Below are 18552 nucleotides of genomic sequence, written 5' to 3'. Positions count from 1 at the left end.
GGACTGGTAATAGCCTAAAATGTTCGTTGTTTTTTTGGTTTTTTTGTCTCGCTGCAAGTGTTTACCTTAGTTGGGTCAAAGGTCAATAGCATAGAAAACTGACTAGTGAAAAAATGTAAAACGAATTTAAACAAATTGAGTAAATATTATTACAGAGACATCTTTGAGTTTGAAACCAAATAGGGTGTGGCATTGCTAAGTGATCTTGTGAAAGACAAAGAGAGATAAGAGCGAGGAATCTAGGAAAGAGAATGGTAAAAAGAAAGTAATACAGAACTTGAAGAAACACGTGATATATTCCCCAAACTCTCACGTAGATTAAGATTTAATTAAAGTTAAAAAAAAATAAACAATTATATTTAGAATTATTGTTACTCAGTTATTACTACTATTACAATATAAGTATAGATTTCCCAACATATGAATAAAACTTATATTAAATAACTTTACCATAGTGAGCATAAGCTATTATATTAATATTGATCGGCCACATTTTGACTATATGACACAGTCAAAGTGATTGGTTTTGCATTTAGCTGAGTTCTCTTATCTTATTTGTCTTCAATTTCCGCATTTGCTAGCTGTTAGCTACACGCAGTGCGTCTTGATTGTGTCTGGCCAATATCTTTTCTAAGCCACATTTAATTTGTATTTTTTTGATTAACTGTTTTTGACATTTTTTCTTGGCCATTTCCTCGATGCTGCCAAATGTGGTTAAGTCAATTGCGAGCTTTAAAGGTGTCTACATGTGCATATCTCAATTATAAGTTGTAGCTCATTTGCATTGTTTTGCATTTGTGCAGATGCCACAGCGAGTTGCAAGTTGTTTTAGTTGGTTGCTTGCCGCCGCTGGTTGATAAATGCGGAATTTGTTGTTTGCGCTAGTCGTCTGCAGCTTGCTGCGATCGTTGCCATTAGATTTTGGCTCAAAGCTGCTCGACCAGCAATCACAGCAGCAGCAACAACAGCGAGAGAAAAAAACAGGTGCGCGACAACAACAACAACAGCAGCACAAATAACAAGATGCAAGTTTGGTGAACTTTTAACTTTTAACTCCTCCCACCCCCTTCCCTGGCTGGCCGTCCGCTCCATGGACACTGTCTGATACTTGCACTTGCAACTGGATTTTTCTCTGGCCACTTTGTTTTGCAAATTTAAATTCATTCACCTGTGGAAATTTATATTTTTCTACTCGTTTGTTTTGTTTGCATTTCCAGTTAGTGCTTGTTGTTGCCTGTGTGTGGCTGTTGTTTATTGGCTACTGTTTGTTGTTGCGTTACTTTCACTTTTTTTTTTGCTGCTGCTGTTGCTGCCACATAGAGCTTTGCAAAATCAAAGCAACGGTTTCTTCTATCCACACTTAAGCCGCAGCTGTCTCTCTGCACCAGCACCCATAGCATTATCCCGCATGCTGCATGCCTCTGACTGTTTGCATTTGTTTAAAGTGCCACACGGACTTTGCTTTATGCAACAACTTAAACATATCAGCTGTCTTATTGTCGCTGCTATTGTTGTTGTTTTCTCTCTATGGGCATTAATGCAATAAAAAAAAAATCCCCCAACGATTTGTGGCTTACAGGTGTTTGCCTCCAACAACGGCAACAACAACATCAACGGGCGGCAACTGCTGTTGCTCTATAAAAAAAAAAAAAACAGATGAAGAAAAACTCATATAAAATAAAAAAGTAAAAAAAAACATGAGGAAAACTCTGCGGCAATTTATGGCACACGCTCCGCAATACATTACAAAAGTGCAATTGGCATGCATTATTTCTACTCGTATTGTTTTTCATTTTATATATTTTTTATTGTTGCGAATGTTAACGGCATTAAATAAGCCCCGCATTGTACTTTTTTAAACAATTAAGTACATTTTTACAATTTTTTTCTCTTCTGTCATTCCAGGTGCGTATTCATGGCATTGTGGGCTTTAAATGATGAGTAAATGAAGGTGGTCCGACAACAGGTAAATGCGGCACAACAAAAGTAAAGAGCTTAAGGAACCTGCAGTTGGGAATATTTCAGAAAACTTTACTAAAGCTTATCGAGTACATGAAATAAGTATACAAAAAATGAAGCAATTGAGAGTGCACAGCTCGAGTATGCTTGACTGGCAGATACCCTGTGGGATATATTACTTAGTTCGAATCTCTTTCTCTTGTAAAGATGGACATATCTAGATAGACTCAGCTCGATGTCCTGATCAGGAATAGATATTTTCTGAATGCTTATTTCTGCTTCTGACTTACCTATATTTGCATAGAATTGTCATTAGCTTTTCAATTGCTTTGGGTAAAATAAGTTATAAGGAATAAAGTTATTTCTGAGTATTTAATTGACATCCTCTTCTGAAGCCCCTACAAATTAAATTGAAGTTATAATTTCGACTTTCAAATTTGCTCCTACTTATAATGTTTGAGCGCAATTTTGCAATGTTTACGACCCAGAGCATTTAGTATTAGATAACTTAACAATTATGTTGAAGCTTTTTGAAAGTAATACAAAACTGGTAAATTGTTGAAAAGATTCCTTAATTAAACTTGGGCTGCGAATGCGCCTTGCTTCAAGTTATTTGCTGCCCCGCATATCATAGCAAATGGGGGAAATTATTTCAAAACTTTTTCAAGCTGCCCGGCTGACGGCGGCGTCTTGGCAATTTTAGCGAGTGCAAATACTTTGGAATGGCGGCAGCAGCAGCAACAAATAACGATAACAACAAATGCCAATCATTGTTTGCGTAGCGCATCAGCAGCTGTTTGTCAGTTTGTGTGTGCTTGTGTGTGTGTCTATGTGTGTGCTTGTCTATTGCCGCGTTGCAGTTGCGTTCGAAACGCGCTACACACACGCTACGTTGGCCGCGGCATCCATGAGATACTTTTATTTTGTTTAGCTTGGCCGACGCTGCCGCCGTTACTTACTCAAGCATATCTCGTAGTGGTCGAAGCTACACACACTCTCGAAAGTGTGAAACTACTATTGTGAAGTTAAGACGGTGACTGAGGCAGAGGCAGAGGCAGTCGCAGAGGCTGAGGCTGTGGCAACGGGGGCAGCCGAGACGAGGGCTGAAAACAAACATCTTTGTTGTTGCCCGTGCTGCTTATGTATTTAACGTTAGCATGCGAAACTTGTTTGCTGCCGGAATTTGTTTATGTTTTTTATTTAAGCGGATTTTTATGCTAGTCGCTTAGCGCGTTCGCTAACGCCCCCGCTGCCCGCAACACTTATATAAGCTTCAAACAGTCTTTAAAGATAATAGTAACCATTATTCTTACCACAAAATTGACTTATTTCAAATCCAGTTTGTAATTTTCTAATTTAAATGTATTTTCTGCTTGATAAATTAATTACCTTCAATTCTGAGATAGTTGTTAATCAATTATCGCTTGACTTTTAAGTGCTACCAGCTTTAGGTTTGGGAAATAACTTGGCTTGACCCTAATTTACTTTTAAACCAATTTTCAACAGTTCATGAGTCGGAAAAACTTTTTTGATTTTTTTTTTTAATTTTGGAGAATCAATCCTAATCGAGCTCGACGCCCAGATATCAAGTATTATTTGCAGGGTGTTGAAGCAACGCTTTGAGATAAACTTCTTGGATAAAAAACTTTATTCAAAAGAATTTTATAAATTTTAAAGCCAATCAATCAAACTTTGCCGTTTATACTCGAAACATTATTTAGACAGCACGTAAAATGCTTAGCAGGGCTTCATAATGGAGCAAACTTTAAGACCAACTAGTTGGGCAATAAATTTCAGATATATAGATATTTTGTTTTTAAGCTGTCGCTTTTGTACAACTAAACAAATGTTGTTCCATTGAGTTTGGTCTGTGGACAACTTGTTTTTTATTTTGGTCAAAATAGTTGAGCGGTTCTTTGTGTGCGTCTTATGCTAATTTCGAGGCGTGCAAAAATTCGCACTTTCCAACTCGTTTGGCATGCGAATTCCAAAAACAAACCAAACATCAAAAGTTGTGCAAATTTTAATAAGTCGACGAATGGCGTCAAAGCGAATAGCCAAAATATATAAATTAGGGTCAAACATGTTGCGAGTTTTCACTTTCCGCTGCCGCAAACTGGGTCAACTGCCGCACATATGATGGCGTGAAAAACTCAGCCAAGAATTGCTGGAATATCGGTTCGGACACATGGAAAAGTGGCTGCCTTATATGACCCACTTTTCACTGGCTGGCCAAATTATACAATTGAAAACCATAAATTTCCGCCGCAAATCGTTAGGCAAACAAGTTAAGTTCTCACAATTGGACGCCCGGGCCGCAAGTGGGACAGATCCGTTGTGGCCACACCTGCAATTGGCGGTCATGAGTCAGCAATGGACTTGGCCAAGCCGCTCACAGCAGCTGCGTGGCCCGTTTGGAAGCAGTCATGCCACAGTTTCCGGGTTAATGCTAATTTAGCATTATGCCTCACTTATAGATACAAATGCACAGATATGCAACTACGACAGCCGCCGCAAACCCAACAAAACTGCGACTGGCCAAATGTCAAAAGTGAAGCCGCATAATTGGAACGTTTGCAGCCTGGCGTGGCCAGGCTGAAGTCGCTTGAATCTGAGCCAGTTTCAGATGCTGCCGATGCTGCTAGCAATTATTAACTGGCTACAAACAGCTATAGCTGCACATTAGTTTATTTTGTTTGGCTATCTGCAATCACCACACAAAAGAGATAATAACACGGCAACAGTTAGCTGAGTTGGCCCCAACAAAAGTTTGTCATGTTTTTGCATTTTGGCTTATCAAACGATGGCTAATTCGAAAATCATTTAGTTTTATGGCTCTATTCCAATGAAAGAAACGCCATGCACTCTCTGTTCTGACGTGTCAGCCCACAAAAAGTCGCGTGCGCCGCCTGCCAAATGCGGAAATTATGGCCGCTAATCGCTGGCAAAGCTGGCATCGCCGCAGGATAATGCGAGTGGCTCAGCGACTGCGCGCTGCTGGCTCGCTTCTAATTTGCCGTTTCCTGCGCCTGTCGCGCATAATTATACGGCCAACTCGAGCTGACGCCCCTCCCGCCCAATCCCCCTGCAATATGAAAAAGCAGTCAGGCCAATTTTAAAATGCAACGCTGACAAGCGCATTTGGCTGCCTGCCTACCTGTCTGACTGAGTGACTAGCTGACTAGCTGACTGGCTGACTGGCTGCGTGCTGGTTGCGAATAAAACGACTGCAGTTACAGTTAACGGCATCTAATAGATACTTTGGCACCTTGGCATTACCATTACCAGCAGATGTGTGGAAACGGGCATCGAGTACAGCAACCATCATAATATTTAAATTATTTAAGCTCAGCTGGCAAGGCTTTAATATATATATAAAATTTGATTACTCATACGTCACGTGTTATGCTTGGAAAAAGTAAGCTTTAATAACGAGAATACCAGGCGTATGAGTGGTAAGAATTTACACCCTAAAGCTATGCATAAGGTGCTCTAATTATTTACTCTTAAATTATGTTAAAAAGTGCTACTTAAGTAGTCAGCTTAAAGTTTTACCAGAGATTATACAGTCCAGTTAGTCGGAAAGAGGGAGATAGAGAGAGAAGCCTTTGGCAGATTTATTTTATGCTTACCGCCTCATTAATCGCTTTAAGCTTTAATGTACTTCTAAAGCTTTTTAGGTTGCCACAATTATGTGCAAAAAGTGATTGGTAGCATGCCTCAATTGATTTAACTAAGAATCTCGACTTAAAGATAACTATCTTTGTACAAAACTTAACCTTGCTGCGTCAATTAAAATTAAGCTGTCTCAGCTCCACAAAGACAACATGCATTTAGGTACGGATACATGCATGTGAGTGTGTATTCTATAATTAATTTGGCCAACCATTTTGCACTTTCACCGCCCAGCAGGTGGGGCAGGTAAGTGAATTTTACCTGGCAAAGCAAACAGAAACAGAGATTCTGTCATTGGCTGGCCAAGTGTAACAAGCAAAAGGCGCACTCGAAATGCGGCCAAATTTGTTGGGAGCCATTAATTTAAATCGCCAGCCAATCGCTTAATTAAAATCTTTATTGCTGAGCCGAGCAGAGGCTGCCCAGGCAAACGCCACCTGCTTTGCCAAGGCAGACAAAACTAACAAAGCGCACAACTCTCTTGGTATGAGTGCAACTTACAACAACAACAACTATAGCAGCAGTCGGTACATGCATTACATATGCGCCATGGCAACAACAGCAACAACAACAACAACAGCAAGTGCAACCGTTGGGCTGCCACATAACCCGGCAAACAGATTTCAAAAGCGCCCCGGGCCAGTGGAGCTGCTGCCTGGCAACGATTTCGAGTCATTGTGAAATCTGCGAGGCGATGCCCCTCACTTCAGTTGAGTTCACTTCGCTACGCTTCAGGCCAAGCCAAGCGGAGGGCGTTGAGTTGACTGCGAGTACGAGTGCGAGTGCGAGAGGAGACACCCGCAAGTCTTTCACCTGCCTTGCACCTCCCTCTTATAACAACTATACCTGCGTGCCAATGTGTGTGCGTGTGTGTGTATGTGTGTGTGTGTCTGCAGCGACGGTAAAATACTTGCGCTACAAATTGAGCGCAAACGCATAATTAATTTCAGTGCCAGCAATAAGAGAGAAAAAGAAACAACAACAGCAAACCAAAAAAAATAACAGCTGAAAGAAATACATAAAAAATGGAGAAAAAATTAAGTTAATGTTTTGTAATCTACAAGTGCGGGAGCTGTGGCAGGTGCTGCATGTGGCATAGACAGTTGCTCAGATATAACGGTAATTGCTTAACTGGTAGCAAAGCGCCCAAGGCACTGCGGCTAGTAAAACTTTTGCCGACTTGCCCAGCAACAGTTGGCTATTGGGTATAAGCCAGCCTGGAACACATTATCAGTAATGCGAGCAGAGGTTTTTTTTTTAGAAAGGAATCAAGTCAAACTCTAATTGAAATCATTTGTATTTTGTTTGCAATTCATTTTTTGTAATGAAAACAAAAATGTAAAACTTTGAATTGAAAAACTTACAATTAAAACAGGTATAAAGTACAGCTTAGATCAAATATAAGATTTTAAAGCCCTTGTTTCGAATAGCGGTAGACGTTATCAAGCCACATTAAGACTATATATGTATATTCTTTATCAGTATAAAGGCTTAAATAAAATATGGTACATAAATAAATATGGTATAAGGGTATATTTTGAATATCAGAAGACGTTACCAACTCTATAATGCTTATATATTCCTGGTCAGTTTGGAAAAAATATGGTAGTTTTATATCCTTGTCTCGAAAAGCAGAAGACATAACTAACCCCATAAAGTATATATATATTCTTTAACAGTATCAATTTAAATGAAATATGGTATTTCTATTCTCTTGTATCGAAAAGCGGAAAATATTATCAACCCACAAAAAGTATATATATATTCTAGAACAATATTGACAGCTGAGGCTAGTTTTTCATCTATTTTTATCACGAATCTTTGTAGAATTTGCCAGATTGGACCATGTGTGAAGAGGCTTTTCTTTATTTATTATTATCATATATTACTTTTAGAAACCTTTAATCGGAATCAAAGACTTTGTATAAAGCACTGCAAAGCCAGTCTACATACATAGTCCACAAGGATATATAATCTGCGGCGTGCAAAAGATTCTCGTTTGTTCATTTTGTATTTATGTTTCGGCTCTAAATGTTTATACATTTTGTTGAATTATGTATCTTTTGGCCACTTGCATAACTTCTGGCGCACCTAGAAACTAGCTAACTAACTTTTCCACACGGCAAACTAAAGACCAACACCTCGAGCATTTCCATTAGGCCATTTGCATTTTGAGCTCTTCTCACGGCCAAGACTGAAAGTCAACTTTCCAAAAATGTTGTGGCGGGAAAAAGGCCAAAAGAAAACAAAGCAAAACACAACCAAAAGCTAAATCTGTAAGCGCTACGCACGTAACACAAATAACGGTTAATTTTGTTGGGCTTTTGTGGGATTGTGCAGCCGCATCAGCATCAGCATCAACATCGGCTTTAGCTTCAGCCAGCGGCATCAGCATCAGCCACTAGCACCGGCATAAACATAACTGTAATTGCCGGCAACATAATTGCGGCATAATTGCAGCTGAAGAGACAGCGAAAAGCGGAAAATGAAAGTGCAGCAAATAGAAAATTTGAAAAACAGCTCGGCAAAGATTGTTTTTTCTTTTTAAACTAAAACTCATTTTGGCTAGCTGCTCGACCCAGAGAGTATCAGGTGGTCCGTGGGGGGGCAGATAGCACAATTAGGCAGGGCTTGATGGCGTCGACATTTACGAGCAAAGTTTGTGGGGAAAAGGGGAAGAGGAAGAGGGGTCCAAGCAGCCGCCGCGCTTTTCAGACGCGTTACAATTTCGTTCAAAGGCGAATCAAATTTGTCTGCAATTTAGAAAGGCAGACAGACGCGCCTCGAGGCCAAAATGAGGGCTAAGGAAAACAATGAAATTGATTTTAGTTTTCGTTTTTTACGATTTTGGCTGTTGTTGTTGTTGTTGTTTTTGCTCGTTGTGTGCGCGCGTGCTCGCCAAAAATCTTGAAAGCCGCAACGCCAGCCACACCAGCAACAACAATAACAAGAGCAAACGCAGCCGCCAAGAGTGAAAGTAAAAAAACCAACAACAACAATAAAAACAACAGAAGCTACAGTAAAAAATTCGTAAAAAGTGAAACAAAAAAACAACAACAACAACAATAACAGAGCAAAGTCGACTACTTGGCTTTCATGGGTATTATGAAACTCAAGTCAGTCAACCGGCTGGGGGTGTGGAGCCGGCTCGAGGGAGAGGCCACAACTATTGGCAAGTCATGCAAGCGCTGTGCGCCGGCGCCTCTAACAGAGGGGTGCCGAGAGGTGGTGGACAGGTGCGCAAAAACTTTCAACAGCCGCCAACGGCATTGACTACAAATCTGAACCGCAGTTGTTGTTGCTGTTCGCACATTGACTGACTAGATACGTATACGCATTCACAGTTAGCTGTCAAGTGGTTCGAGTGGGTCAAGTGGCAAACAAGGTGAGAGATTATACCACACAGCTTAAACCAAAAAATAAAAATAAAAACTGAAGACTGAACATCATTTGACACTGGAGTTTGCCTTGAAATTGATGTGTATGACGTTGTTATGGGAACTTCTTGAATTTTGTATTGACTTTAGCTCTGAAATTGATAATAAAGCTGTGCAAGTGTCTGTTACAGACGGAAGAGGACTGTCTGTCTCTCTGTTTATTTAATGTATGAACATGGGGATCCCGGTGATTAAAAAGACCTGCAAGTACCACGTTAAGTACGTATAATCTTGTATAAGAAGTTCATATTTATTTCTCTTTTTAATGGGAACCGCCTTTCTTTGCGATTTTCATGATTTTATTGTTATTTGAAGAAAGAAGATAAATGTCTCTGCGTTAAAGTTGATAGTTCATTGTTTCTCTTACGTTCTTACTTTCCGTTTTCCCATACTATTATTTTACCATCTCTCTCTCTCTCTCTCTCTCGCTCACACTCTTTTCCTTTCTTCTTCAGTCATACGCACTCCCCTACCCACTTACATAATAACTGTTTGTAAGCATTAACTAAATTTGTGAAAATTGCATAGAAAGGCGATACTTGAATTAGCGTCGCAGTCTGTCCCTTACTCGCCAGACTGCGTCGACTAGAGCATTTCCCTTTGTTCCATCTTAGGTTTTTTCTAATAGTTTCCTATTACATAAGGGTCTTACAGTTCTTTGCAATGTTATGCATTAAATTTTGTTTAATGTTTCAACTATCCATAAACGCCAACACCCTGCCAGACCCACAAATCCTCACTTGCAGCATTCGCATTGTCACAGCGAGGCATGCATCGCAACTGCCATAAAAGTTGCATCATTCAATTCGCAGAAGCAAACAATTTTTGACTTCTCTTCGCACCACTCGAGTTCAGGCCAGTTCGGATTGTGGCAACCAGCTGGGCAGAAAAATCGTTCGCTTGTCGCTGGCCATTGCGAAAGCAGAGCTAATCGCGGCAGCAGTGTGCGAAACATGTGCTGCAAGTCGAACGAATGATCGAACGATCGCCCCATCGATCGCACAACTTGTGGCACAGCGGCCCCGTGCCCATTTGCAGCACCCCTCCCGAACCGGCCCCGCTGCAACCCCCTTGCATAAATGACCCACAAAACGCCTCAGAGGCAGAGCGAATGAAAAACAGTTGCTTTAATGACTTTTTAAAACTTCATTAGGCGATAAAAGCGCTGCCAGCCGTTGCCATATTCCAGGCATCATCTGTGATCTCCCAAGCACGAAACCATAAAGCAGAGGCAGTTTTTTTGCCTCCACTCCCCGCCCCCGCCCCCGCCCTTGACAGCAGCTGCTTGTCGCCTGCTTCGAATGTTTCGCATTATGCTGCAAATGGGTTAAGTGGTTTTCAATTTAGACAAAAAGAAAACTGTGTAAAGAACTGAATTCCATTCAGTCGTATGCGCCGCATGGCAAATGAATCATAAGACGAGCCACGCCCTGCAGCAAGCAATACTTCCGGCATTACAAACTTGACTCACTCTCTGCTCTATATGCTAAGTGCGATCCTAAACGAGCTCACAGACAATTTGTCACAAGACCAAAGTCCAAATTGCAGCCTATCGCAAGGTGCATGCAACGACTCATAGATTAAAGACAGCAAAATGTCGAATGGGATTTAAGCTGCAAAAATGTTCGGCTGTTAATATACCCTGTAATAATTATTGACAAAGTTGTGCTAGTGAATATTTGTGTAGACCAATTTGTAGATATCATTTCAACTATTCAAATTGTTTAAATATTTAAACTTTAAATAAATATAAAGAAAATAAATAACTTAAGAATTATAGTTCACAATGTTGTTTAGAAAAGCTGGAATTCCAATATATTTGTATTTATTTATACTTATTAATCTATTTAGGATTTGTTAACAAATTAAACATCTACATCAAATCCTTTCAATATACCCCATTATTCAAACTATACCCCAGCAGGGAATACTGCAACAAGCAGTAAGTGTTACGTAAAACATGATTATTATTTGGCATTGGAGAGCAAACAAACAACAATGACAACAATCAGGAACAACAACAACAATAACGCGTCGCACTTTCAGTTTTTATTATTTTATTTTTTTCGAAAACGCGTCAAATGACGCCTAAAATTTATTATCGTCAAAGTCGCGACGTTGCAAAGTTGAATTCTTAATTGTGGGGCTGACTCAGCCCCGCGTCAAGCATAATTTTGCGAAAAAAAAAAACATATACATATATACATACGTATTTATCTATATATCGCAGATGCCCCGCGCCCCGTTGGGTAATCGTGACAGTTTTGTGCGCCTTCAACATGCGCCATATTTTACAAAATTGGCAGCGAACGCGTGTCAGAATGCAAGGCGTTAAGCGGCTTTAATGCCTTTTTTTCGGCTATTTTTTATTTCATTTTTATTTTTTTTGTCAGTCAGCACAATGGAGTTGCAGCCGCAGTTTAGACGCAGACTTGATCCATAGACAATTAACCCAAATTGCTAGCACACAGCACGTGGGCAACTTTTGGGGCGCCCCATTCGTGAATTTGCCTCGTCGCGTATTCTTGCAACAGACGGCGACAGCGACAGCGACAACGACAACAAAACAGCGCCTGTGATCATTGCATAAGCGAACGTCATCTGGCGGCAGCTGGCAACGAGCCGCCTCTCTTGGCCATTTGAAAGGCATCGAGTTGCGAAAAAGTGCTGGGCCACCATTTGGGCTAGGCTGGCAAATTAGGCAAACAGCATAAGTAGCCATAGCAAATGGAGAGGTACGCCGGAAGAAATATACAAATAAACAGATACAATTGACATGGACATGGGCAATACAATAAAAATGGTCAATAAGATGGTTTGCGTAGATAGCCAAGTAATTGGTAAAGGTTCCATGCCGAGTAATATGTGAAATAATATACTAGGTAGCACGCGACTCTATAACAAGAATGACAGTGTTATGCATGCGGAAAAGTATGAAAATTGTTTTAAACTCCTCTTTCTCAGAAATAATATATTGCAATCTATGATTAACTATGCCGGTATTTACCCCAGGCAGCAGGATCTTACTCGTTTATAATGGCTCGCAGCTTTCCCTCCCTTTTAATCCGCCACAAATATAACTTATGGCTAAAGCAGTTGTCAGTTTTATAAAAAGGAAAAAACCTAAATAGAAATCGGTTTGATCTTCAATGTGAGCAAAATTAAATTTTATTCTGTTACCACAACTGGTATGCCGACTTAAAGAGGATGTGAATCTATAAATCAGTATACCAGTATTAAACTTAAGGTTTTGCTTGTCTCCTTATTTTCATTTACCACAACTGGTATACGTACTTACTCGCTCTTAACTACTCGCTACTTCCAGTCGCTACTTACTCGCTCTTACCTACTCGCTACTTCCACACGCTATTTATACAGCGCCCATAAAATTAAATGCTGAAGTGGTTGTGAGTTGTATAAAGAATGACACTAAATTAAACTAAATAAGGATGATGTTCAACGTGGAAAAATGGTTATAAATTGTACTTTGTTACTCGCTCTGAACTGCTCGCTACTTTCACTCGCTGCTTATAAAGCGCATATAATATTAAATCCTTGAATATAGGAAAGTAGTTTTATATGGACTATTCTGATACCAAAACAAGTCTGCCGATTTACTCGTTCTCAACTGCTCGCAACCTCCACTCCGCCCGCCTATTTAACCTAACAAACTTGCATTAGATTGTGGTGTACGAAATACCAGTAGAAGACACATATTTGAGAGACTGAATTATTTAAAGTATAATATTTTGAATATTCTTCACTGCTTCAAATCGTCACGATTCCTTGAAATTTCTGTCGACCCAATTTGTGTTGTGCTCTTAATTAATTGAATTTGATATCATATTTCGCAATTGTCAGGCAACACTCAATTCACATTTGCTGCTGGCCAAAACGCAAGTGAGATGCAATCAATATGCAAAGTGTTGACCCTAAAAAGTATTTACGAGCACACTCATACATAATCATATCTCATTTGTGGTACGATTATGCATGCAGCTCATGTGTTCGGCACACGTTTAGCGCATTTCAAGAAGGCTCGCACAGATCGCGGACAGCTACGAAATTGGGAATTGACACGCGTCTTCCCGATGATGATGATGATGATCTACATCATCATGACGATGGGCGTCATACTGTTGCGGTAACACATACATACATACATACATATGTATGTTTTGAGTGTGACAATTGACAAAGTTTGCGCATGCGCTACTGCAATTTATCATCGTATCTGATGGATATATAAGCAAAAACAACAATTGCTGAAGCATTCAATTGTTTGTTTATTTACGCTACATAATTGCTTTGACGCGTAGCCGTATTTTTTTATTTTCTATTTATTTAAAATATTTTTTTACTGTGGCCTACAACAATTGACCGCTTGGCCTTGTCCTAAGCGAGCCCACGGCCGCAAATGTTGAAAACTTATCGCGAATGGCGCTATCAGTAGACACACTTATACACACACACACTCACATATGACCAGCGGTATTCCCAGACTGCATTCGCTTATTTACTTACTGGGCGTGTTCTGTGCGGTTTTAGCCGTCCGTACCCAAAGCATAAGTCAGCGCCGCGCCGCGCCGCGTCTCGTCGCACTCGTGTGAATAGCCGTTAGGGCTGATAAGCGCTATCTCGCCGCAAATGTAGCCTATTATCGGCAGCCACAGCAGCAGCATATCAGCAATGCGAACCCACACACACACACACACACACAACATATAACATGCACATACAAGTACACACGACCCTCGTCCAATAATTTTGGTTTCTTTGTCTATCGCAGTCGACAGCCACATTGTCAAATTCTGTGCTATGCTCAACCACATACAACAATAGTGGCAATTTTTGGGCTTAGGGTCTAGGTTTACAAGCTATATAAAACTGGAGCAGCAAGTTTTCACTTTCACTAGCAACTTGATATGTGGGGTTGGATATTGTTGGACTTGAAGCTCAAATTGGATTTTGTGGGCAGCTTGTCAACAAAAGTTCCATAGTCCAAAATCTGAACAAAACAATTGGAATTAGGCCGCTGATAAGCCAAAACTAATCTAATATTTATATTTGGCAGCGTATAAATAGGCATAATCTACTATGACTATTTATTTAAAAGGATTATACATATTTTTAAGGCAAAGATAGCAGAGTAAAATGATAAAGTTTAGAGCTGGAAATTTCAAAATTTCTCTTTAAATTAACTTAACAAAAGTATCTTTTATTACGTGAGTATATGTGGTCATAATATTGAAAAGTCTAATTAATAAACGTAGTCTGATTGGCTCAAAAGTGGGCTCAACTTGAGCTAGATGATGAAAAACTAAGCAAGCGAAACATCGTTTGGTCTGCGATTCCATCAGCTGGCATTAAATGTGTCATAAACACTGCATAAATCGGTTGGCATTAAGACGTAAAGCTCTAAAAATCCCCTCGCTCAGTGTAAAAATCCCAGCATGAGCTCAGCTCAAAGGTGAGCCAACAAAAAAGAAAAAAAACAAAAACAATAAACTTTGAAATCATCGGATGGGACGGCGGCATTTGTTTCGTCATCAATGCTAGCCAAGCGTCAGCGTCCGCACTCGCATTCGCCTTTGCGTTGGCATGATTATCACCTTCATCATCATCATCACCATCGTCATCAACAAGAACATCGTCATTATCGTCAGCGGCCGGCGCGTCATAAACAAGAAAAATATTTCTCTTAAGTCAAAGCTAATTGCTCTTAAATCAAAGCGAACAACGCGATCGGCGAATGCTTCAACACGGTCTTTTGTACGTTCCGCGGCGAGCTGTGCTGCCTGGTCAGAGCCTGATTTGAGCCGGGCAAACAACAAAGGCACAGAACGAGCCGTTAAAGTCAGCCAACAGACAGACAACAGGTAAACATTATATAAAGTGAGCTGAATGCAGCTACCTGCGGGCGGTTGGTTACTCAGTGCAAGCAGATACAATATCTTTTTATTTTTCTATTTGTGCTTACGTAAAAAACTCGAGTGAGTTTTTTGTTTGCCAATTTGAGTTGCACTCGAAGAGAGCACGCGACGGCGCAGTGAGAGTGCGACTTGGTTGGCAACTGGGACAGGAACTGGCAGGCTGGCCGGAGTGAGAGTGCGAGTGCAATTGTTGCAGAGATACACAAATACATCTACAGATACAGATACACGAATACGCGCTCATTGTGGATACATAAACAAACGGCACAAGCGGCTGACTGTGGCGGCGGTGGCGGCAGCGGCGACAACGGCCAAAGCATGCGAAAAGGCAGCACAAAGCATAGAAACAAAAACAAACGTCACAAGTAGCTCACCCAACATGTATCTGTATCTGTATCTGTGAGTGCGACCGGAAAAAATTGCGAACGAAAGAGCGCAAACGTACCAAGAGAACCGCCGCCGAGTGCAAGCCGAACTCAACGAGCGCCGCCGAGCGTCGAGCGCCGAGCCGAAGCGGCCGCGGATCCGGCAGCGAACCCGGCAACGGCCAGCGAGCGCCGCACAGAATCATTCTTGAATGCGCGCGCGAACGTTTCGCACCAGCCCAAGAGCAGCAGACAACCAACAACAGCAAAAACCAACAAATATTAAAATATATTAAAAGAAAAAAAAAACAAGTAAAGCAAAGACAAAGTCAAGAGTCCGAAACTCCACAACAACAACATCTGAAGCCCAAGCCCAACAGCAGGCCAGCAAAATTTTCGAAAGCGTGTGAAACTTGAAGCCAACCGAATAAAAAGAAAAGTGCAAGTGAAGTTTTGTGTGTTTTGGCCAAGTTAAGTGAAAAAGCTAAAGCGCGCGAGCCTAAGAGAAAGAGTGGCAACAGAATACAAATATACAAAATTAAGAACGAGGCCTAGTAGCCCAAATTCAGCAGCAGCAGCAGGCGAGACATTGGCGTAAATAAAAAAATTATAAAAAGCAAAAAAAACAAAACCAACCAAATATTTAAATAATTAAAAATAAAACTCACGACGACGTCAACGAATTCTTGACTGCCGCCGCAGCGCGTGTGCGTGTATCTTCCTCGCCGAGTGCGTGTGTGTTAGTGTGTGTTAGTGTGTGTTTGCCTTGTATCTGTAAGATACGCGCCCCGCTGACGCATTTGCCCGGCTACCGCTGTTGACGTCGCCGGCCGGCGTTTTGTGCCCAATTAACACAAAAACAACAGCAGACAAAAAAAATAAAACCAGCCAAAAGCGTTCGCTCCAGTTTGGCATTAAAAAACTTGTTGCGGGCGTATTACAATTAATTAATGACAAATTAAATACACTTCAATATCTAATCTATCGGCTACATACACACTTGTATGTATATTTGTATCTGCTGCAATATTGCATATATCTAAATATCTCATATTTATAGGCCAGGCATTGGCCGTGCCGCTAGCGACTGCAATTGCAACAGCAACAGCAGCAGCCAAAGGCAAAAGTTTATAAATAAATAGCGAAAATTAAATTAAATAAAATACAAATACAAAATACTTGAAATAACTAAATACAGATGTTTGTCATAATCAATTGTTAGAAGTGCTTTCTGAAAAATAACCGCTGCCAGCCAAGAGAATTGTGTAAAAATTCACATTTCGAAGGCTGCCGCTGCAAATCAAAAAGGTGATTACATAAAGATACAAATACTACAGATGCACCCCATCCATGCAGCCGTGTGCGGAAGGTGTGTGTGTGTGTGTGTGCACGGCTTATAATAGATGTGAAAATGTGAAAGGCGACAGCAAAAAATAAAAAAGATAAATAAAAGAAAAGATATAATAATAAGTATATTATTTGCTCTATCGTAGAGCACGCGAATGTGCTTTTGGGGCGTGCCGCATAACCGACTGACCCCATTAGGCCCCACTCCCCGCCTCGCACCCATTGGCCAATTTTCAAGGGCGTTCTTTTACGCCAGCCTGGGAACGAGCCTACTATTTAAATGAATATCTATAGTATATGTATGTCCACCGCCAGATACTTTAGCCTCAGATACTTTTGCCTCAATACAATCAATTGGCAATTGGGAAATTAACTAGCTATTTGCTTGTTATTTTCCATGCTTATGTCTAGTTAAATTATTAGATTGATTAGCTGTACATGTGTTTTCTGCTTCTCGGAAAATTTGTGTAATATGATGACAATAAAAAACCTTTTGACAGTTACATTTTGTGTTTAGCTTTAGCGTGACTGAAGTTTTCTGGGAAAATGCCATCGATATTGCATTAAATGGACCCATAAAAAATTTGCTTTTTTTTTTGTATCGCATATATAATTTATGACAGCAAATAATTATAAACTAAAGGCAAAACAATTTAAATTGTACGATGCTCGCCAACGATTAAAAACAAATGATTCACAAATGCGGCTTCACTTTGTACCCAGTCGAGTATCTGTTGCGAGTCACAAAAAAAAAGAGGCAAAAAAAAACCCAGCAGCCGATGCGATAAAAAATTACTTAGAAGAGCGATATACAATTCTGATAGAATATTTGTACAATTAACTAGCACAATTAAAGCTATTTACTAACTGCACTTTCTTCCATTTACAATTACCATTTACCAGGAACCCATCGAGCTGAAGAAGCGTTTGGAGGAAGTGCGCCTGCTGGAGTCACGGCGCTCGGCTCGTCTGGCCGATCAGGATCGCGACACGGACTTTGCTCGCCTGGCCGACATGGGAGGCGACCGCCGCCGTACCACACACAGTATTGAGGTGCCATTGACGCCACTGACGCCGCCGAACAAGTGAGTAAACCAGATTAGATTTGAACGCCCGCTTATACATACCCTCGCACCAACAAAAACCCATAGATTTTCCTTATCAAATGAAAATGAGGCAGATAATATTAAATAAATGCATATATATAATAAACGCATTTTGACATAAATTAATTTGTTGTCAATTATAAAATAATTATGTATTTTACGTAGATCGGTTAGACAGTTTATAGGGTGTACTCTCGCCGAGCTGTTTATAATTCTCGTTTGTTTTGGTTTTTCGAATTGGCGATCGCGCACTTTGCATAAATATGCAACCGTGGAGTCGATGGAGTCTAGGCTATATCAATAATTCATAAGCGGCGACAAATTAGCGGAACAAGCCGCCAAGTCACGGACAGATACAGTCTGTTCTGTGATATTCCTGCTAATAATGTGTGTCGGCCCATAGTCGATTCGTTGGTTGTTTTGTGGGTCTTATCTAAGCACAACCGGCTAGACACCGCCCGGCTATTTAGCATAGACGCCGTCCGTGGCTGCAATTACACTTATATAAAGCGGCCATCGCCCAATTTTGTCCCCTCGCGCCAACGTTCGGTGACGAGACAGCGGCGGTGACTACGTCCATTTGCTTTGCGAAATGTTTCGCCGGGACAACGGCGGCAACTGATTGCAAAATAATTCAAATTTTCAATTACTGACCGCTCAGACGCGACGACGACGTCGACGGCAACGTCGAAGTCTAAGAGACGACAATAACATTTGATTACGACGTCAA

At 40.7% G+C, this 18552-nt stretch overlaps 1 protein-coding gene across 2 annotated transcripts in view; it reads left to right on the top strand.

Annotated features, from left to right (window-relative positions):
* Positions 1–18552, top strand: part of Glut4EF (Glucose transporter 4 enhancer factor) — a 148777-nt gene that overhangs the window by 59213 nt on the left and 71012 nt on the right. For both annotated transcript variants that reach the window (XM_064694497.1, XM_064694496.1), the window contains exon 2: positions 17620–17801. In XM_064694497.1, coding sequence (XP_064550567.1) covers positions 17620–17801 — 182 coding nt within the window. The remainder of the gene's footprint in view (positions 1–17619; positions 17802–18552) is intronic.

This window comes from Drosophila montana, unplaced genomic scaffold (assembly GCF_035044405.1).
Source record: "Drosophila montana isolate Dmon_TW-CO22-7 unplaced genomic scaffold, ASM3504440v1 contig_3733_1, whole genome shotgun sequence".
NCBI lineage: Eukaryota > Metazoa > Arthropoda > Insecta > Diptera > Drosophilidae > Drosophila > Drosophila montana.
Note: the sequence above shows the minus strand (reverse complement) of the source record. Positions and strands in the feature narration are given on the sequence as shown.